The sequence below is a fragment of the Carettochelys insculpta genome, chromosome 1 (genome assembly GCF_033958435.1).
Source record: "Carettochelys insculpta isolate YL-2023 chromosome 1, ASM3395843v1, whole genome shotgun sequence".
NCBI lineage: Eukaryota > Metazoa > Chordata > Testudines > Carettochelyidae > Carettochelys > Carettochelys insculpta.
The window spans coordinates 130,774,786-130,798,626 of NC_134137.1; the positions used below are offsets into that span (position 1 = coordinate 130,774,786).

At 39.2% G+C, this 23,841-nt stretch overlaps 1 protein-coding gene across 5 annotated transcripts in view; it reads right to left on the minus strand.

Moving 5' to 3' along the window:
* UBE3A (ubiquitin protein ligase E3A) overlaps positions 1-23,841 on the minus strand; it is a 91,273-nt gene that overhangs the window by 17,011 nt on the left and 50,421 nt on the right. For 3 of the 5 annotated variants that reach the window (XM_074991976.1, XM_074991962.1, XM_074991970.1), the window contains 2 exons: positions 8,520-8,830; positions 1,353-2,605 (listed from right to left, as the gene is read on the minus strand). In XM_074991976.1, coding sequence (XP_074848077.1) covers positions 1,353-2,605; positions 8,520-8,830 — 1,564 coding nt within the window. The remainder of the gene's footprint in view (positions 1-1,352; positions 2,606-8,519; positions 8,831-23,841) is intronic. The other 2 variants (XM_074991986.1, XM_074991993.1) reach the window with 1 other exon arrangement.

Consider the following 23,841-nt stretch of genomic DNA (forward strand, 5'->3'; position numbering starts at 1 on the left):
CCCCTGCAATTTACATATCTAGAAGGTGCCTGAAGTTACTGCAATAATCCCAAGAGGTTACCACAACACCACATGGTTGGACACAGCTATAAATCAGATAAGCCATGAAATCAGTAAGCACATTCTTATTCAAATGATAAAAGAATGGTACACAGAGTAAAGTTAAGTTTACAGCAATATAGCTGTTTCTCAGTGCTGGATGTCTCACATGAGTTCCAAAGAGAAAAGCTCATTTTCGCTTCACAAGTCCCATGCCACAGTAGTACTTGAGGCAGTTGTCGTCTCAGTTTAGCCATAATACTAATCTCTACCCAGGCAGCAGCCAGGCTCTTTGAAAGTTAAAATCTACTCCTCACAACATTGAACTGGGAGTTCATTTAGGGCTCTCAGTTTTGCCTCTTTAATAACAATTAACAGCATAAGCTCAATACACTTAACATCAATGCACTTTATCAGTAACAAATTATAGGCAAACAGCAGCAGAGCACGTGGAAAGACCCAGAATGGGAGAAATGAGTTGATGAGACGAATGAACCTTTAAAAGGTTAATTTGCTATATTCAGAGTAGAAAATATGTTTACCACTTCTCTCCACAAATTTCTGTACTATTTTCCTAGTGGATGCCTCGCATAACTCACTAATCCCTTTGTTCTCAAAATGGTTCTAGCAATTGTTTCTACAATGAATTTTAATGTAAGAAATCATATCATTAGAGTAATAAGCCTCATGAGGGCTACTCTTGCACTTTTCAGGTATCTGAAACTGCTCTGCCTTTTGCACTAAAAGTTATGGTTTACTAATATGCATAGATGAAGCCACTGGAAAATTTTAATTTACTCATTGTGTGTTCACCTAATTTTTTTTTAAATAATAGGAACACCCCCCTCTACCCCACCCATTGAACACAATTACATGGCTTCTCTTCAAACTGTCTCCTGAAAGATAAAATTCACTTTTGGACTATGATCAAGTATAGAACATTTCAACATTAAGGCTAATTGAAAGAAAGTATGTTCAAGGGAAAATAAGCTCCAATAGACAAGAAAAGAGTTGGCAAGCCAACATCCAGTAGCAAGGGCTGCACTCAACACTGAATACTATACTTCTAAGGGACAAGATGTTTAGAAGTTTAAGTTCAACGTCTGCAAACACCAGAAGAGTTATGCTTACTATACAAATATTCCCTTGATGCTGTATCCTCAACGTGCAGGACAGAACTTTAAGTTTGTAGGATATATTTTAACTTGCAGAAATCCAGTAATTAGTGAGCATATTTTTGTTTGAGGCAGTGAAGGATTTTAGCTACTATTACGGTATAGCATACTTAAGTTTTACACAGTTGCATGACTTACCCTGACAAGAGCATCATCTATGATGTGATCACGTCTTACTTTGAGTCGCAAATATGGGTTCAACTGCTGTCCTTGAACTAAACTGTAGAGCACAGTTATGCGTCGTTCACTGTACATGCGGATTCTATTGTCATAATACAATCCCAGGTTCTTGGTAACAGCATTCAGTATAAAGGGACAGGTCATAAAAGAGAATTTATTTTCTGTTTCTACTTTGAAGAAAGTGTAGTCTTTGTCCATTTCTAGAACATCATTCAGTGGCTCATTAATAAATTCTTCAAATGGGATAAGTGGTTTTCGGCAATCTATAGTTTTTACACCAAGCTCAGTTTCCAGTGGGTCCACTCGAGGCCCTTTCTTATTTCTTCTTTCTTCACCCAGAAGTTCTTGAAGAGTTAATTCACTGGATTCTGGGAGGGGCTCCTCATCATCTTCTTCATTGTGGTCTGTGTCCACATCCCCTCCAACTATATTTGCATAGTAAACCATTTTCAAGCACTTTGAAGCAGCAACAATGGCATCATCATCATTCACTAGGTTGCGACTATTGAATTCATTGCTTATGACTTTATAGGTGATAAGCTGTTGAAATGTTTCCATCATCCTCCGAATCTGCTCTGCACTGTACTTAGACCACAATCTGACTAGTTTTGCTTGAGCTGCTAGGGGCAGCTTGCTCATTGCTTTGCAAAACAATGGCAGAGCCATTTCCAGATATTCAGGACTGTGAAGATTGCCATTCTCCATAACAATTACAAACAAATTCAGATAGTTAGGATCCCGAGAGTACACATTATGGTAAGTCAAGTCACATTCCACGTTAGGTGACAAGTACACAAGTGCATTTAAAAAGGCAGTTTCTATTTTTTCATTAGAAAGTAATCTATTGTAGACCCTTCTGACTGCTTCAATATCTACAGAAACTTCATCGGGGCCTAATTTTTGTAGGTTGTTATCTCCTTGTGTGTTGTCACCTATTCTTGATGAAGATGATGATGCTCCTGAATCCTCCTCCATTGCAGCAGCTGAACAGGCAGCTTTTTCTTTTTCATCTTCATCCTTATCTTCATCCTTTCCTTGAAGAGACTTCAGCTCTTCTTTGGTATGCTGCTTGGCTTTTCGGAAACTTTGTACCAATGACTCAGCACTAGAAAACACTCTTCCAATGACACGGATTAGAGGAGAATAATCCTCTTTCTCTCTACACAGTTCAAGAATTTCATCTACCTTCTCTTCTGTTAGGTAAGCCACATCTATAAAATTAAAAAAGAGACCAGACATGAAATTGACTTGATTCAGTACATAAACTTTTTATCATGTTGCAATGATGCACACATTTTCATCACCACCTCACATCTAATACCTCCTACTCTACGATAATGTTAAATGAGTTTAAGATGAATTTACTATGTCTTTCCATTAGTATGAAGAAGCACACAAACATATCTATTACAGAATCCATAATACTTTAATGTTTTATTCCTTACTTCCATGGAGCAATGTGGCCTAGGAGTCAATTACAGTAATGAGATAGCTTTGCAACACAAAAGTAGGAAAAATAAAATACAATCAGTAATATATAATGGTATAACAAAGTCAGTAAAATGTTTAAATGTATAAAGCACATTAAACATCAAAAACATTGAAGCAGGAAGACCAATCCATTAACATACTTGATAAACTTGCTTTCATTTGTTGTTAAAGGACAGGATACCAATGCTTTTATCAATTAATCTTTGCAGAGTCATTAAACATCTGTTGTTCAAATGCACATTAATTTTTTTTTTTAATTTTTAATTGGAGATACACATGTCCTAGACCTGGAAGGGACCTTGGGAGGTCATCTAGCCCAGTCCCCTGCCCTCTTGGCAGGATCAAGCACCACCTCTGACTAAAGTAACCATCCCTCATTAAAGTAACTCAGCTGAAAATTACTATAAGTATGGTCACTGTTCATTAGCAACTATTTTAAGTTACCATGAGAAATTTTAACTTTCTTAAAAAAAAATAGAGATTTTCACAAAAGAGCTACCCCGTTTATTTTGTGATACAGTAAATGAAGGATATCATCATCATCATCATTTAGTAGCACTTTCTGCAACAGTTTTCAAAAAAGTCTCATGAATGTGAAAAATGACGTGTGGACAGCATGTCAAAAATTCAATAAATAATCAATCTCAGAAATTCCTGCTGCAGTGTAAACGACATACATAACTGGCCTTGAACAAAAAAGGTTATGTCTGTATATGCCGGTTCACTTTATTAGTTGAAATCTAGTAGACAAATCTTAAAAATATATCTGTTAATTTTCAAGTCTACAGAAGTTGATTTTTAAAAAGGTAGTTCCAGTGGGTAATTCTCATAGGTATGAAAAGTCTTATTTTGCTGCAGAAGTTCTTCACATGCATCCCTTTTTCTCTTTCGCGTTTCTGCTTTTGTCTCCACTCTTTCAGAAGCCCTTCTGAGGCCATAAGCTTCCAAACAGCTGTTTATAAGTGACTTTACATACACCCCGGCTCATGAATCTGACAAAGTGAGTCTTTGCCCACGAAAGCTTATGCTCCAAAATATCTTAGTCTATAAGGTGCTACAGGACTTCTTGTTGTTTTCACATACATCAGTCTCATTGAGTTCAGTGTAATTACCTATGCACATAAAATTACTACCATGCCTAAATGTTTAGGAGATCAGAACCTAAACAGGTTAATACAGTAAACCCCTGAGAAACACAATTTCAATTTGCATGTAATTCGCATTAATGCAAGTTAAGTGCAAATGGAAACTGCCCCTCACCCCACAACCCCTGGCTCCCTCAGCTAGGAGAGCCTGGTTGGCACACAACTGCTTGCAGTGCAGTTTGTCCCAGCTGGGAGACACTGTGCCACAAGCACATGTGTGGCGCCCCCCCCCACCCCCCAGCTGGGAGAAGCTGAGGGCTGTGTGGCTGCTCCCCTGCCCTTCCAGGGGCTGCCTGCTCCTCCAAGCCAGGGGAATTCCAGGGATATCTCCAATCCCCCCTACCCCCAATTTATGCAAAATTTGATCTATGCGGAGGTTGCACAGAACACAACCTCTGCATAGGTCGAGGGATTACTGTAGAGCCAAAAGTCTGAAGGCAGTCATCTAACTTGGCCTCTAGTATAACACAGGCAAAACAACTTCCCTGAAAAAATTTCCTTTTGAACTAGAGTATATCTTTTCAAAAAACACATGCACTCTCGATTTAAAGTTGCTAGTGATAGAGAATCTATCAGAACCCCTTGGAAATTGTTCCAAAAGCTAAATACCCTCCTGGTTAAAACTGTACACTTCACATTCCAGTCTGAATTTGTCTAGCATCAATTTTTATAGTCAATGAATATTAATATTTATTTTCTGTGTAGGTAATGTACACTAAGATCAAGTCACCCCTTAATCTTCTCTTTAAGACATACAGATTGAGCTCCTTGAATCTATCACCATAAGACATGTTTCCCAACCCTTTTGCAATCCTCATGGCTCTTTAAAGGGCCTTCTCCAATGTATCAACATCATTCTTGAACCGTGGATATGTGAACTGGACATAGTATTCCAACAACAGCTGTACCAGTGTCATATACAGAGGTAAAGTAACCACTCCAACACTTTCTCAAGATTCCCATTTACACATCTAATAACTGCATTAGCCTTTTTGGCCACTATATTTTATCAGGAATTCACGTTCAGCTGTTTAGCCACAGTGACTCTGCAGTAATTTTCAGAATCACTGCTTCCCAGGATGGAGAGTCACTTTTTGTAAGTGTAGCTTGAATTCTTTCCTACTCGAAGTAAAATCTTTAGTTAGCAGTATTAAAACATATATTGCTTGCTTATGACCAGTGTATCAAATGACCCAGGTCACTCTAGTGATTTGTTCTCTTCATTATTCTACTTTCTGAATATTAAGTCATCTGCAAGTTTTATCAGTGATAATTTTATTGTCTCTCCCAAATCACTGACAGAAAGTTAAATAGCACAGGGCAGAGAACCAAGCCCTATGGAACCCTACTAGAAACTCATCTTCATGGTGACGATTCCTCATTTACAGTTACATTTTGAGAACATCCTATCATTTTACAAGTTTTGAATGTATTTAAAGTGAGCCGTCACACTTTTGTATTTTTAAAATCAAAATATCGTACAGTACAAAGTCAAATGCCTTAGAGAAAACTTTTAAGCTCATCAGTATCATATATATCAGGCTAGTTTGACAGGATCTACTTTCCATAAAGCCATGTTGATTCATTAATTCTTTATTAATGGAGTCCCATATCAGCCACTCCATTATTCTGTGCAGGACAAATGTCAGACTGACAGACCTATCACTACCTGGGTCATGCTGTTTACCCTTTTAAAATACTAACACATGAACTTTATTCCATTTTTTGGAGAACTCTCCTAAGATTCCCAGACTGAATGAAAATCAACATTTACGGTTCAGCAAGATCATTATGCTTTTTTGAAACTCTGATTCAAGGTATCCAGACCTGATCATTTAAAATTGCTGTTCAACATCCTCATGAGTTCAGATTCTTCTATAAAGAAGGGTTGTTCAGAACAACCCTGGAAATATGCATTACATTAGTATTCATACTGCTTTCATAGTAAACACACATCCGATACGTGGTATTTCTGACTAAAATACCTTGCATTCCAGACTCAGAACAAATTTTATATGTTCATACCTTATAAGAAGTCCAGTTAATCTATTTTCATACTGATAATGTTACCTGTACCATACTAACTGCCATACTAGTTCAGTCTGATATCCTGTCTCCAATGCTGTCAGCACCAGATGCAAGAATTCCCACAGTGAACAATTACAGAACAATTACAGAATAAAATGACCACAGGAAAGTTCCATATAAACAGATGACACTTAAAAAAGTATTAATCACATGGTCTCAATATGGTAAAGAAATGAATTCCATCTGTGAGTTGTGCAAACTATTTCCTTCGATCATTAAGTGTATTAACTTACTACTTCATTGAATGTCCCTGTGTCATTAGTTAGTGTTTCTCAATACCATTTCTCTTCTTATTAGGAGTTTCTCTAAGCAAAATAATCTTTTCAATCTCTCTTGATATGGAAGCTTTTCTCAGGACTCTAGCTTTTGGCTTCTGGACAGCTATTTCTGCCTTTCTCCCCTTTCCCTTTTTAAGGGCGACAGGGATCAGAACTGGTTCCAGATGAAAATGCACAACTATGGCATTATGTTCTTTTCAAAAACATTTTGCAGTGCATCTTTATACATCTTCATACGTTGTTTGCTTTCTTGTGAGTGCTATTAAAGATTGCACAGAGAGATTTGCACTGAGCTGTTGATACCACCACCTGTTTTTTCTACGTGATCACATTTTTTAGGACCCAGCAATAGGAGACATTCAAGTTATTTCTTCCAAAGTCATTTACTTTGCATTTTCAACAGTGCTTCTCCAGCGTTTCCCAAACTTATTTGGCCACGGAACACTTTTCGGGCGTGAACTATATCGATGGAACACATACATGTTGGTTGGGGGAGGAGAGGGGAGGGTTTCATACTGAAAAATTGCTGCATGTAATGCTCAAAAGTTGATTTAAAAGAGCTGGGTTTTTAGACGTCTTATTTTACAAAGGACAAAAAACATAATAAACCCTCGATTTCAAGGACTCCAATTTAGCAGACTTTGGGAACAATGGACCCAAAGTCCACCAGGGCCGGAAAAATCCTAAATCACTCTCCTCCCTACCTCTCCCAAAAGTATGTCACGGACATATCACTTACAGCTGCTGCGGCCTGGAGGAGTTGCTGCCTCCTATGCCGGAGCCATCACGTGCTCCTCCCACCAGAGATGCGGCGCATACAGGGGCAGACAATACTTGCGTATGCGCTCCACCCCCAGTGGGAGGAGCATGTGATGGCTGTGGTGGCTCTTCCAGGCCACAGCGGGGTGTTTGTTGCAGCGTGTGGCAGGATGCTTGTTGCTGTGCGTGGCGGAGCCTGAAGCTCTGATGGAGAATCCAAATGTGGCTGGGCTGCCAGCTGCTTTGGCAGGAGCTGGTAGCTCTAGCGGTGAGAAGTGGGAATTTTTTTTTTTTGGGGGGGGTGGGGGGAGAGAAAGGGGAGGCGGGACTGGGGAAGTCTGGAAGGGGTGGGCGGGCAGGCAGTAAACCCTCTGATTTAATGGACTTTTGGGTTTAATGGACACCCTTCCCCACATTAGTCCATTAAATCGTGGGTCTACCGAAAACGTTGGAAAATCATCTGAATGAACAATTAACGTCCTCCTGTCAGGATGGTTAACAATCATATAATTAAGTGTAAAAATTAAAAATTAAGTACAAACCCCAAACAAAACATCAATAAAACAGTTGAAAGAATGATGGCTAGCGTTATTCTTTTGTACAAAGCCAGAAAGGACAATATTGGTCAAAAAAGGACTGTCGACTGTTAAAGCTTAAAAACATTTTCCTCAAAAAAAAAGGCAAACAAATTAGGTATTGAAAAATATTTTTATATTTCAGTTTTTAAGAAATGTGTTATTTTCACAAAAAACTACTGGAAAACAAGTAGCATTCGAGACTTTTTTTTTTTAATTGGAAGAATGTTTTGCATCTTTTGTCACAAAGCCTCTCAATATTAGGATGATGCTGGAGAGTTAGATCCCCATATATTGCGCAGCATCACCTGATTTCTCTGAGCGCGACTTGTCCTGAAACAATCTGAATCGACTCCAACTGTTTCAGCACAAGCCATATAACTATACTATTATGAATGTGTTACAAATATTAACATACCTATAATCTAAATACTATTCAAATACCTTAGTATTTTTGATACACGCAATTTCATATTTAATATTTTAGAAGGAAAAATATTGCAAACATCAAAATCTTTTCATGGATCATCTATTCACATTGTGCAGAACACAGTTTGGGAAACTCTGTGCCACTATGTTACCCATTCACCTAGCCCCATTACATCCTTTTGATATATGTTTTCTTTAACCATCACAACCGTGAGACATCTACAAATCCCGTATAAATGTTTAGAGATGTTTCAACTTGAAATTTTAGGTCTATATATGGGACATGAGAAAGACAAATGTACAAGTTTCTAGCACTGTTGTTCAGAATTTTTATTCAATAAGGATTCTACAATGCCTTACCTTTAAAATCATCTCTTGGGCCTTGCATTTCCTTCTTGTTCATTTTTCTGTCAGTACAGGAATTGTTATGGGCACCTTTGGAATTGTTTTCTAGGTAAGCTGAGCTTGTTCCTTTCTTGGAGGGATGAGGATCACAGAGTTTTGCATTAATTTTATAAAGCTCGAGGGCCTTAATGGCTGCTGCATTGTTATCCATACGGCGAAAAGTTGGACAGGAAGCACAAAATTCATTCGTGCAGGCTTCATTTCCACAGCCTTCAGTTAACTGGTGGTAGTAGCGTTCTATTAGATGTTTTGCAGCTGCTCGCTTCCTGTACCAAACATTCAAACAGTAAGCACAAGGATTAGTATGGCTTTCACATACAAAGCTCAGTCAAATCATCATCAAAGCAGAGATTAGTCAGACGTAGAAATAAAACATTCTCAATCAAAGGATACACAACAGGAGATTTTGAAAAAGGCAGGATTCTTATTTTGACAAAAGAAAGTATATTTAACACAATTTAGTTGAGAATCATATGCAAACTGAAGGAGAGCAATGATTTTACCATGTTTCTCTGGCACTAAAAGTTCTTAGTTCTAAATCCAAATATAGTACTTACGTTTACTATCAAAATTCTGCTGGGAAAACCCAAGTAATTCTGTTAAAACCAAGGTATAAATTAACTGAAGCTAAGTATCTTGATACCCCAAATCTAGAATTAATGTTCTGTCATGTGACCGGCAATGTTTCATTTTGCAGGCCTATCAGCACCTTAAGTAAGCACTGCCACATGATCTGATGATTTGAAAGTCTTGTTTTATTTTAGAAAAATACTAAAGTAATAGACATTAACCTAAGAAGCACCCACTGATTAATTTAGGGTCTGTTAAGTTCTAAGCACCCTCTACTCCCATTCAAACCAGTGAGACTAAGGTCCTTTCAAAATTACATTTCCATTTTTACAGCCTTCTAGAAGTAAAAACAGAACTCTATCCTATGTTTATTTACTTAATACTAGGGTCATTTACATTGCTGAAACTAACATAAAAGAGGAGCTCAAGTCTAAATAACTATTTCCTCTTGCTCAAATAAGGCATTTGAACCCCCGAACAGCCTTTCACCAAATCATTGCCTCTTTTTATCTTCTTCCTAATCTAAAACAGATACTGACTGCCGTATATGGTTTCAAAGATACAGCTGCCTCCTTCTCCTGGTTTCTTTGCGAAGCGAAGTGAAAAGCCACAAAGTGGAAACTCATCTGAGCCTAGCACTGTCAGTAATAAAAATCTTGTAACTGGACAATGCATGATGCAGATATATGCGCACACAAGGATGAGAGAGGAAATATGTTATCAGCAGCAGGGGCTGAGCACCTGAATAGCAGAACTTCACTGCTCTACACTGAACTGAAATTTGAATATCTGCTTCCATCGCGTTTTTGCATTCTGAAGTGTGCATTAAAAAGGTTCTATTTTATATTTTAGCATTTAAGTGCACTTATTCCTTCTAACAGTTCTGTAAGACATCATAAGCCTCTCCTAATTTTACATAAAATTAAGATTTTTATAAAATATTATCCATGTGAAAATGAAAAAAATATGTTTAGATTCATGTTACAAACTATTTTAAAACACACATCTGAAAATTTATCCATAAGACCTGAGTCCAGAATTCAATAAGGAGCATTTTATTGTAAATTTTTAGATGTTTTCTTCAACTTTTGCAGAGAACACATGCTACTGAACTCAGGTTTAACAGGCACTGTAAAAGTTGAGGACTGAATTTTCAAATATTTCATTTTACAGCACAAGTTTGTTCGCAATTTGTCTCCTTGATCTTCTGAATGCCCAGTTTGAGCTCAAGCCAAGAAAGAATATGCAAGACATCCCAGACACATCACGCAGCCTAAATGAGCAAGAAATGTGCCAGCAAAATCCAAGTCAGCTATTGCAGATGGTAGATAAATCAGAAACAGATACTAATGAATCTAATTACCAGTCCCACTCCTCTTCTGGCCAAAACAAAACAAAAACCTCCAATACTGGAAGGCTTGCCACTGATTTGTTTACAATATTTTGCTTCTTGTATCCATTCCTGTTAGAAAATTAAAACATTTTGCAAACAAAAAGCACTCCACTTTAGAAAAGCATAAATATAAAACTGTAAACACAGGTCCTCAATGTAGATAATTTTATCTGGGAGACCTAGAAAGTATGGGCTTTCGGAGTTTGGAAGCAGCTGTATAAACATTATCAGAACCAGTCTCTGGCTCTTCACAGTGTACATGGTTCTTTCTTTAGTCCTTAGCTTACTAAGGGAAGTGTAGACCTTGCACTGAAACACCATTTGTTCGCTTCTCTTGCACTTACTACGAAGCATTATTTTTACCACTTCCACTCATGGAATATGTTCCCAGCTCCAGTCCAAACCACTATTCCTTTCATTTCATGTACTCCTCCTTAAGACTACTTTTCTATGATACATATAAGATGACTTTTTAAATCAAATGCTGATGTCCATAAATAGTTGCACATTATTTTTAAAACATTCAGCCTTCCTTAGCCCATTCCCCTGCATCATCACTTTCACATATTTAATCATAATCTGGTACAACCTTTTTAGCGGTGAGGTTGTGAAGTGCCTAGTACTTCTTTGGGAGTTATATGTATCAGTGAAAGTCCTCCTTAATTTGAGCGCCTACATCCAGCCTATTTAAACTAAAGTGTAGGTTAATATGCTACATATTTAAATATAGAAGAAAAGATCAGCAAAGAACGTAGGAATGGCCATACTGAATTCACAACAATGAGCCATGTAGCCTACTATCCTACCTTCTGACAGTGGCCAATACTAAACACTTCAGAAGGAATGAACAGAACACGTAAAGAGCAAGTGACCCATCTTTTGTCCTCCAGGTGCAGCTTCTGGCAGCTAGAGGTTTAGGAGCTCTCTCCTTATGATCTTATCAATTTTTTTTTTTTTTTTTTTTTAAAAAAAAAACAAACCCTGTTATACTTTTGGCCTCCACAACATCTCCTGGCAATGAGCTCCGCAAGTTGACTGCGAAGTACTTCCTTTTATTTGTTTTAGACCTGTTTCCTTTTAATTTCATAGGGTGACCCTGGTTCTTGTGCTGTGTGAAGAGGTAAATAACATTGTTCACTTTCTCTACTTCATTCATCTTTTTATAAACCTCTATCATGACCCCTTCTTAAGTCATCCCTTTGCTAAGCTAAGCAGTCCTGGTCTCACTTCTCATATGGCAGCTGATCCATACCCTTATCATTTTTATAACTCTTCTCTGTATATCCTTCCCAAGTCTAGTATAACTTTTCTGAGATCGGGAAACCAGAACTGCATATAGCATTCAAGAGGTGGGCATAGTCAAGGGTGATAATTTATATGCTGCAGAGGCCGCTATTCTTTAGAAGATGAACTAGGACTTATACAAAAACACAATTAAGCTGGACATCTTACAGTGATGACAAGATGCACTATTAATATACCTGAGCTATTTTAGTATGGGAAATTACTCTGTTTTTAATCACAAAATATTTGAGATGACATATTGCTAGGTGAAAGAAGGATGAGTTGTACTACTTCCTCTAGTAGGAATCTTATTCCCCTGGGGTTGGCTGGCTATATCCAAGATTTCTAAAGGGAGCCATGTACAGTAGACCCCCGAATTATGGGAGAGTTGCACTCTTGCACAGTCTTGCTTAACTCAAAATTATCACAAGTTGGGGGGCGAGGAGAAGCCGGGAACCAGCAAGTTAAGCACAAGTAGAAATGGCACATATCGGGAGTTTACTGTATCCATTTGAAATTTTCTTTGGTATTGGCAAATGAAAAAAACAAGTTTGAAAACCACTACTCTAAGGGACAGCTACCCTATGCTTCTGTCGTCTTCATGATGAAAAAGAGAAAAGCCCAACACAGAATATAATACATCATAAGAGAATATTAGCAATTTCAAACTATATTATGTGACCATTTTAACGTCAAGCTTCAGAATCAATGTAATAAATTCTACACGACAGGCATGCATTTCTGCATTAAGTTAAACTGGGGTGAAATGTGACTATTTAAAGAACTTATAATTCAAATGCTCAACTAAAGAAAAGCCTGAGATGATTTTGCGCATCTCTAACTCAACTATAACAGACCAAAAGTCACTCCAAAAGCTAGATTCACCTGGCCAACAGCTGATTACTTCTCTTGGGTTACTGACAGCTTATAACAGCCAGAGGGTTTCTCCATCTACAAGGAGAACGCTTCTTGTTCAGAAATAGTTTTGTCTGTCACATACCTAAAGCTTTGTATACCTATAACAAACTAGCCCTAAATTTTGTGGCACTACCTGCAGCAAACTGAAGGTTCTCCAACAGCTTCAGTTACATAACAGTGGGGTTTTTATTTCAGTAGCTATGGAGCAGAATCATTCAATTATTACAGTATCTCTAGGAGTATGTGATCTATTTCACTGAATATGAATTTATATTTCTCAACAGTGCTTTTCTTGGTTAAAATGAAAAAAGAGGAGCTGGTACTCAGCTGGCTCCCCACTCCCTCTCCCAGCCCCCTTTCCAGCCAATCCCACGGCTGGGACTGCCAAGATGTGGGTACTCGGCATCGGCAAGTACCGGCACAAATAAAGCACTGATTCTCAATGTGCTGCAAAATTCAGTATTAAAATGTAAAACTGAGAATATACAGAATTTGTTATGGGGAAGCTGGAGATTTTGAAAATTAGGGTTTTTGGCACCCCTGGAATACAAGAGACAATTTGTACTTATAACGTAAGAAAATTAACTGAAGGTTAAAATGATGGAGAAAGGCTAGTTTTATGATTAAGATACATGGCGGGGACTCAAGAGACCTGGGTTCAATTCCTGGTTCTCCTACCACACTTCTTGTGCGACCCCTAGGCAAGTAATCTAACTCAAGATTTTAAAGGACTGGTCTGGTGCCTGAAGTGAGGCTCTTAAGTGGGCTTGTCCTCCAAGAATTCCAAGAGCCTCATTTGCCGACCTCAATTTTCTGAATTGTCTACAGTAGGCCTGTATTAGTGCAAACCTCTAAACACAGAGACAGTGCAAAGATGCAGACCATGTTTTACACCAGTACAGAATACTACAATTATGTAACTAAACTGGTAAAACTAAAGAGGAGATTACAGATTAGGACCACACATCAGGAAAAACCATCAGCTACAGGTAAGTATTCTACACATGGATGTGCATATGTGCCAGGCACTTAAGCCTGGAAATGTTTCTTAGTGGTGATTGACCACATGCATATGGCACATCCCCATACACTCCAGCTGAAGTTATAAGTAGTAGTAGTAGTCTGAGTTGACACCTCTCCAGTCTCCCTCTTACTGTTTTGGAAGGCAGTCTAAAGCAGAGGGAATGGAGGGCTGATAGTGGAATAAAGGCAGCAGCTTAAGACAACCAGTCCAGATACTGCACTCAGTGAGTAACAGCAATGGTGCACATCTCCATTTAGCTTGGTTGCATGCCCTGTTGGATTCTCTCCTGCTCAGAGAAAGGCCCTGCCACACTGTGGGGGAGCATTCCTGACACACAGTCTCACCAACCCAAATTCCACAGTGTGAGGGCAAGAGAGCTCAGACCAGGGTGTTTCTCCTGATCTGTGAACATAAATTTGGGAGTATGCAAAGAATGGAGCAAGTATACAAATGGAGTGTGTGAGGAAGTCCACAAATCAGGACTGACAGAACCAGAATGGGGCTATGAATATCATAGTTAAAGTTTGCATACTAGTTGCAGGAGGAGAAAAGCATAGGGATGTGTTCTGTACAGAGGGGGAGGAGACCACTGCCTGGTAAGTCTTCTTACCTTATTACTCCTCTACAACTATAGAGGGGCAACTTCTGCTTTGCATACGTGGCAAAGAGATCTTACTGAGGGTTTCCCTAGTTCTCAAAGAGGTACCACTGTGTCCTACAGCTCCCACTTGTAATTTAAATCAAGAAGCCTGCTGAGCGTGTTGGCTGGGGAATTCTGGGCATTTGGGAAGTGCATGGCTTGAAGATTAATGTATTTTTGATGCACCCCAGTTCCAAAGGTGGATGGGCTTTGAGCAACTTTGCTTGTTAATGCATACTGCTGCCATGATGTTCCTGGAGAGCAGCTGAATACACGGGACTGAATGAGCAAGAGAAAGGCCTGATAAAACAAGAAGGCATGCATCTTGGGCTCCAACAGCTTCCATCTTTCCAGGGCCACCTGGTAATTCAAGTGGGTTCTTCAGACTGCAAGGGAGGTGTCTGTTGTGATGACGACTTGTGATGTCAGAGGAATTAAGGGGATGCTGATTATAAGCTTGGAAGGATCAGCCCATCACATGTGGGAGGTAGCATACTCGAGGGAATAATGACCCTGGTCTGCTTATTGTCCATGGTGGGTCTGTAGATGGAGAGGAGCCATGCCTAGAGGCAAAGCGCACGAAGACCTTCTTAGGTGTCACACAGGTTCAGGCAACTATATGGCCAATGACAGTGATCCAACAGCTGTAATGCAGTGCGTGAGTCTCTGATGTAGTGTAGTGAAGCATTCCATTGGGAGGAAGCTCCATCCTTGATGAAGTCAAGATGTGCATAGACAGTAAACTGACTGTGTGGGTATCAATACAGACTTCTCCTCATTGACACAAATGCCAAAAGAATGTGAACGTTGAGGATTGTGGAGTCTACTTCCTGGTAAAATGACACCATGAGGAGCCAGTCTTCAAACCAAGATGGCACACGTGGGTTGCTGCCATAGTAACAACCTGTGTGAATTCCTGTGGAGGTGTCACTGTCAGTGTTCATGTAAGCTGTGTGCTGGTGTGGTCACTCAGGAGAGATTCAAATGCCACCAGGTGATTAGCCCTCAACTCAATTAATATATTTCTTCATTCAAATCATTGCTCTGAGCTGGAGGTTTCATTATGTAGTCTGTTCTGGGGAGTAAGGACTACCCCAGCTGTCACTGCAGTAGCTTCAGCCCAGGGGAGAAGTGCTTCTCCCTGGCTGCTGTAGCTGCAGTAGGCACATCCAGAGGAGGGGTGCATGTCCTCCAGCTAGGGGGGACACAGAAACATACACAAACTCTCTCAAATATATACAGTAAAATCTTTCATATCCAGCATTCTGTTGTCCAGAACTCTCAAATAACTGGCATTTTAACCATAAATAAATTTTAGCCATGTTTTCCGTAAGTATAGTATAGTGAAAGTAAATACAAATAAATACAGCAAACACAGTATATGTTTACAGTGTACAATACAACTGTTGCTCGTAAATAAAGTACTCTGCATACATTTTTGTTTTTTAATACCTAGTCTTGTTCTTCTTTAGTGTTATACATTGCTAGCTCTACCTCTCTGCTATCCTGAATATCCAGCAACTTCCTGATCCCGGGGCTGCCAGATATGAAAGAGTTTACTGCATTACACAGCTGTCCCTTTCTTCCACTCCTGCCTCATACTGTCCCAATCGGGTTATAGCTGCCTGGTCCCCATCTCTGGCCCCTTGCTGCCCCTGTGTGATCATTATACAATATAACTGTCCCTCCTTTCCATCCCATTTGCGCCCTGCTGACTCCGTATGGTCCTTACAGAGCAGAACCCTCCCTTTCCATTTTAGGAGACACAATACCATTCCAGGCACACCCTATTTGCCTGACACAACCAAACCCTTATCTTACTTTAAGTTATGGTAAGAGGAAGCTGCATATCAAATTTGGTGGTCCAAGCTCTTACCATTTAGGAGGAGTTCTTGAACAAATGAACAAACTCTCTCAAACATATAGTAAACTAGCCTCTAAAGTTTCTGTCCAGTAACATAATTTGGGTTGAAAGACATGCACATAGCACATCTAAGGCTCATATGCAATCTTTGGAATGGATTATGGGGATAATGTGTTTTTATTGAACAATTCAAAAGCAGGTCCCACATGATGAAAAATTATTATATAATTTCAATACATGATAGCACATGAATCTGCATTTCTCAAACAATACCACTTGCAAAGAAATGGTAAACAAACATGAAAGCACAACACACACAAAACCAGGCAGCCAAGTCAAATGAGAGATGCATAAATACATTACCAGCATTAGAAGAAATTTAAAACTATATCAAGGAATTCACAAGTAAAATTCCCAAGTTCTGTTATATGGTGTTAGCCTAGATTATAAACTGGTGCACAAAAACAACCTTTAAGTGCTTTATTACATTACCACACGTTTCAGAATGAAGGTTAATATAAGATTTTGTAACAGCATATCAACAGTATGAAGCATGGGATTTTTTTTGTTTTAAACAAGTTTACATATGTGCATTCTAACTTTTATACTTTGCTGCACAGAGGAGTACCACCATTTGAATGCCTTTCGGAAACATGCACACTAATATTCACTGAAGTTCACAAACTGCCATGTTTAGGAACCCAACAGGGACTCAAAGTATAACACAGTACTTCCTTATCCAAATCCTTTCTTTAACAAGCACAATGAAAAAAAAATTAGCATTAGATTGTCTCCCATAACTTGCACGGAAATTCTGGAAGTAAAGGAAAATAGTGTAAACTTTCTAAGTAAAAACAGAAAAAAAAATTTAAAATGTTCATATCTTAATCCATGAATTAGTTTCATTTTATTTTTATATAACAAAGAGCAAATAGATGATCTTGCAAAACAAATCTTTAAATTGCTGTTATAGCTGGAGTATATTTATAATGCACGTCTGGAAACAAATGTAGCTGAAGCAAGAACAACTAGCACCAAACAGTGAAATTTTTGTGGGAGTTTGAAGTCAGATTTTTAGGGGGATTTTTGTCCCTTTTCTTTCCCCTAGAAGGAAGGGCTATGACGTGAAGACAATGATGGCTACTGAGACAGCAAACTCAAAGTGATCCAGCGAGACAAAGATGATGGTCAGATGTGGCAGTTGTGAAACGTATATCTGATGGAAGCTACTTATATATGAATTGCTACCTGACCTGATAGAGTTTGATGGTCAAGAAGATTCAAGGACTGGATATGCAGCTGGAGATGACAGAATTCAGAAGGGGATTTGACAATTTAATCTAAAAGAGGAGGTGTCACCAAAAAAAAAAAAAAAAACGGTCAGTATTTGTTTATTAGGTGTTCGCAAAGGGATCTGTAGTGCAGACTGCCAGAGGAAGAGTGTACGCCATAGAAGAATGTGACCACCAGTATAAAACAGGAAAAGACCAGCTAGTGGAGGTGAAATAGGGTTGAACAAGGAGAAGAAAAAAAAGATGAGATGGTAAGGAAGACAAGAAGGGAAGCTAGTCTGTGCAGAATAGAGAATGGAACCCAAGGAAAAATGAAGATGACACACAGGAGTCTGAAAAAACATTAGTCATTTCAACATCAGGAAGAGACAGAACTGTTTGACCAGGGTCTCCATGAGAAGAACTGACAGACCTAAAACAGACAGAAGAGTTCATTATCTATCAGATCCTGATTGAAGTGGGGAAAATATGCACAGACTGTGCTGCATGTCAGGATGAGTCACCTTGCTAGAATCCCAACAGCCAAGATGAATAATAATTTTTGCTAGGCTTGATAAAATGCTTAAAGAAGTGGAAGCTCAAATGATCATCAGTCCCTACTGAATGAAGGTGCAGGTGTGCAAGAAAAAGAAGGTGAACTGATGGCTCAAGAACTGGTGCTCTGAGGAAGATTCTGGGCTAGTTGACCATGGGAAGGCATTCACAGAAAGACAACTCTTCTAAACTGATTGACTCAACTTCTTTACCTGGGATGCTAGCCTTCAGGGACTGAGACTGATATGACTGGCAAGGGCACCTTTCAAAGCAGGGAATGAAGGGAGAAGATTCTGAGAGAGATTATGTAATCTCCATGACAGACTTCAATACACAGGAGGAGAAAAATCAGCTAAATGAAAAAATAGTAAGGAATAAAGGAAAATAAGAATAAAGAATAAGAACAATAAAGAAAAAGTACATATATATTGACTGGAGCAGAAATCAGGTATGTAATAGTTGAAGGACCTGACTGGCTAGAATACTATTGTGTGAAGTCTAAGCAACAGAGAATACCTGTATCTAAATGCAAGAAGTCTGGGAAATAAAATAGAGGGAAACGCCTACAGGAAAAATGTTTGGATCAGCAACAGAAGCTAAATGTTGGAAGAATGTAAGAAAATGTAGGAATAAAGTTACAAGTACTAAAAGTCAAGCTGAATTAGCTATTGCCAACGAGATTAAAATAAATACTACAAGGATATTAGTTAAATAAACAAAAAGACAAAAAGAAAGGTTAGACTGCATGTGATGTGGATGGACAGGAGATCAAAAATAATGTAGGTATATAACCCGGAACCTAAATAAATACTTTGCCTTGGTTTTCAGTAATGATGATAATATGGAACATGAGCATGTAGACATGATGCATGATGGAAACAAGTACACAGAAATGGAAACTATCACATCTGAAGTGGAAGAAAAACTTACACAGCTTCCTGGGATCTCAGTAATTTCCATTCCGTAATACTGAAGGAAGTAGCATGTAAGAGGGCTTGTCCAATAGCAAGGAACGTTAACCATTCGTTGTTGAAGTACCATATTATGGGATGATAGCTAGGGGCATGAAAAGTGACCCTGAATGACAGCCCTGTTAGTGTAAATCCAGTAGAACAAATCTGGAAGAAAATAACTACTAAACACTTGGAGGCGAATAAAAAAGGGGATGTGGATTTCCACAATGACATCCGCAGATGCAGATACCCACACATATAATGAGGGTAGCCACAGTTTTGTAGGGCTCTAGCCATGGAGGAAAATTCAGCTTTAATAAACTAACCTGAGGGCACCTTTTCTTTATGAAGTAATAACATATATTAAGCTGAACAAACTCACCAGAAGGCTGAGGCTTTTTCTTAGTCTAAGATTCAGTTTATTAAGTTAAAATGAAGTACCCTTAAGTTATTATACTGAAATTTGCTAATTTTAGTGATATTTTACTTGAGATTACAAAATCAAATTAGACTTCAAAATGCTGAAACGTCTGTTTAGTTATCTAAAAACCACTTCTAGCATTTTCCCTGTTTTCTCCCTCCTCACCTCTTAAGTTAGTGAAGTCTGAAGTAACCAGCGCAAGACAGATAATCACCAACCTCCTGAGGTCTAATCCCAATTTTGCCACTAGCTGTATAGACTTGATCAAGTCACCATTAACCTTGTCTCCATAAGAAAAAAGGGACAAAATCTGGCTATTAGCTTCACAGGCATGCAAGGATCAGTTAGTATGTATACTGACTTGATACCCTATACAGAAAATATTAAGTATTATATCCTATTCCCTATCCTTCATGATTTCTTCTTAGGTTAAAAAGTCTTGTCCCCCATGTAACTGCAGAAACTTTTTTGACATGGTGTTTCAAAACTGAATGGGTCGGCCAGTGGTTAGAATTCTCCCAATGCAAACAAATAAATGTACACAAACAAGACTGACTTAGCTCTAATTCTTTTTTTTCTAGAAATATATATCCCGTTACTTTACCATGCCTAGGTCAGCTTACGGCACCAGATCACATGGAAAAACACAAAGATGTTGCATACTTCCAAAACATCTGTAGGTGTTCTTTTTGAGTATCTCTGACAAACGGCGGAGTTGCTTCGTATGTCTTTGTGACAAAGTGGGGTATGTTTGTAGCACATTATAGACTATTTTATATTATGTACTTGCCCAAAACAAACCTACTGAACTACATTCCAGACAGCTGCCCTGCAGGAAGAGGTGTTTGCTCTCTCACTGAAGGACTATCACCGAAAAATCATCAAGCTACTGGATGTGATGGTCTCTAAACTGACGTACAACTGCCATGGGACAAGGGTTTTCCCACTGAGGGGCCCAGAAGGATTGCATAAGTGACTGAGACAGAGGGCTGGAGAGTTCTAGTGGAGTACATGGCAAGAAGACAGGGGTGGAGGAAGCAACCATTACCATCTATAAGAGAGACTAGTTGAAGATAGGGCAAGAGGACTCTGTCCTACCTGAACCGTGACTAACCTCTGACTCACAAAAGGGAAAGATCAGACATGGCAAGGATGTGCCTTGGTACTTTTTCATGTTTTCAGAAATCTGTGACTTCAGTACTTTTAAGAATACAGTTTATGCTATACCTTCCAACAAAGAAAAGATGATTTCTAAATGGCAGAGCTCGCCCCACAATATGAGTAAAGAGCTATTCCAAAACAAAAAATACCTACTGGATGGAGGGCAGAGCAGAATTTAAGCTCCCTAAAATGGGAAACAGGCATTGTAAAATATATAATCCAATAATTAATTCTCGTTCAGATGACAACTTCAGGTAACAGTGCTTCATAAAGGCGCTGGCTTTGAAAGTAATGTGAAGAACATATTTTAGGCTTGAAGGTGAAGCTGCTCAGTCGTGACATGACCTTCAGGCTTCTCAGGCTTGTAGCACTGAGAAGAACAGATATTCTTAATGGCGGATTATTGAAGTTGCAACTAGCTGTCAAGGGCTGCAATAGCTCTGAGTTGGGAAGCTTATAGGTTTTCCTGACGGACAGAGAACAACAGTTCAAAGGAATCAGCAGCTCTCCCAAGTCACTGATTTCCTTTAAATGAATGTGTTGCTGGGGTGCTGTGTGTGGAATTTCTCGAGCAACCTGGAGACAGTGAAGCATAGGATTGTGCAGGAGTCTGATCTGGAAGTACTGCTGTAGACATGGCCTGTCTTTGGATCTGCAAAGAAGAAACTTGTGCCAATGCAGAATCTTTGCATTAAATATGGGTATTTAATTCAGAGGGTATGGCCACAATACCTTGAGATAACTATTTGCTGGATTTACTTGTATTTTTCAGAGACCAGGATGGCTACTAGGCCCTTCCCACAACTGAAGGTGTACGCAATATTTGAAAGCCAAAAACATGATGTAAACTCTCATAAGTCTTTGACCAGACAAGTAGCATTCATACCTATCTGTAATGGGAATGTTTGGGCATATTTTTTGGAAGTTACTGGCGTCTTCCTTCTTCCATTCTTTTGAAAGCAGTGACAAATATGTACCATGAAAAGAGATGTTTAGGTACTAAGTACAACTCTAAGAAAAGCTGCAGAGAGGAAAATGGGAGAGCTCACCCCTGCCCGTTGGGTTTCAAACTCTTAACCCTAGAAAGAATAAGGGATCAGAGGGCACAGAACCCACACGTCTCACTAACACACCAGGATACCTGCCCTGAAAGGCTGAAAGAGGCATCCTTGGAGATGTGATGGAGTGAATTAGGACAATAGCCTGGAGATACAGATAAGGCAGACATTTAGAGCTGAGTGCACCAATGCAGGTGGGAGGCTGGGGGGAGGCACATGTTAAGCTGCAACAGGCTTTAAACGCGAGACAAATCAAAGGAGGATATTAGACAACTAACTTGTACGAACGTAGTAAAGGTGGCAAGAAGAACGAAGCAACTCGGCTTAGATAAAAAGGACAAATGAGGCACTTGAATGAGGTCTGTGAAAAGCACACCTATAAGTGCCTCAAAAACTTGGTAACTTTGAACTGTCAATTAAGTTGCACATTGGAAGTACGGAACTAGAAGTGGGAATCTAATCAAACTGAAATGTCTGGAGAAATGAAAGTTATTAGGGGAACAACAGCCTTGTTGTACTGGAGAGAGGGGAAGAGGAAACAAACATATTTTGGTTTGTATTTAAATGTTCTTTCTTGCTGTTTGGCAGTCAATGGGAAAACAACAAAATATAAGTTCTCTTAGTTTAGCTGAAGTGAATTAAATGCTGGCAAACAACTTTAACAAAGTCCAGAAGTGGAGTACAGAAATTATATGAAAGTAAATCAACCTGCATATTCACAGTGAACAAGCAGCGAACCGAAAAATGATTATGAAAATCCCTGCATGATCTCAGTGCTGTAGTTCTTTTTCTAACTGCACAACAACAAATACACAGATCTGAAACCCAGAATCAGAGTTTTGGTAACTGGATAACTAAAACTAAAAATACCACTTTATGTGCTAAGAGCAACTGTGTCTGGGAGACTGCAGAGATACTGCAGTTGGAGAGGCATAACCATATAGTTTCATAGTTATGCAGTTCCAGGTTCTTAACTTCAAGTATATCATCATTATACAGTTAATACTCAAAATACATGACTTACTTGACTTACACCCTTGTACTCCGGGTGGAGGTAGGTCATCTACAAGTCTTCTCCACTTCACTCTGTCTCAGGACAAAAAAAACTTCTAGCTGACTCCATGAGTAGTTCATTTGCAGTCCTTCAGTCTCAGTGGATCTGCATGTTGTCCGAGGTCTCTCTCTTTTGCATTTTCCTTGAGGGTACCATTCAAGAGCTTGATGGACCATGCTGGATGAACATTTTCTCAGATTGTGGCCTCGCCACCCCCACTTTCTTCTCTTAAACGTCAAGCGGTTCTTGTCATGCTCTGTTCCAAAGCTCCTCACTTGTGACAGTCTTGCCATTTGATGAGAAGGATGTACCTCAGGTATCTGTTTATGAATGTCTGTAGCTTGCGAGTTGAAACCTTTTTAGTAAACCAGGTCTCACATCCATACAAAAGCACACTCTTCACATTTGTGGTGAAGAGCCGCAGTTTCATCTTTGCGCATATTATTTGTGAACTCCATATGGGTCACATAGCCTTGAATGCAGCTGTTGCTTTCTCTGTCCTAGCACTGATATCCTTGTCTGTTCCTCTGTCTCTTCCCACCTAGGTGAACTGCTCCACATCTTCCAGGTCATCTCCTCCCAGTGTGATGGTGGTGGTGTTGGACTGGTTGATCCTCACTGGCTTGGTCTTTCCCTTCTTTATACTCAGTCCAGTCAGTGAGGCAGTTTTGTCTAGTGTTGCAACCTTTTCTTCCATGCTTTCATACTGGAGTGAAATGGGCTGACATTGTCAGCAAAATCCATGTCATCTAGCTGTTTGAAAACTGTCCACTGAATGCCTTTGATGGCCAACTGCTGTCCTGCTCATAATCTAGTCCACTGTAATCAAGAACAGGAAAGTAACAATAGGCACCCTTATTGTACTCCTGAGAGCAAGCTGAAGGATTCTCTCAAGACACCATTGTGAACAACTTGGCATGTCGGGGTTTCATATGCTGAAAGGATCAGGTTAATAATTTTGGATGGGATGCCACAGTGTTGCAGCTGTTTCCATAAAGTGTCTCTGTGAATACTGCCAAAGGCTTTCACAAAGTCTATGAAGGTTATGTACAGTGGGAGTTCCACTCAAGCAACTGTTCTACGATCACTCAGAGTTGCTATTTGGTCAGTA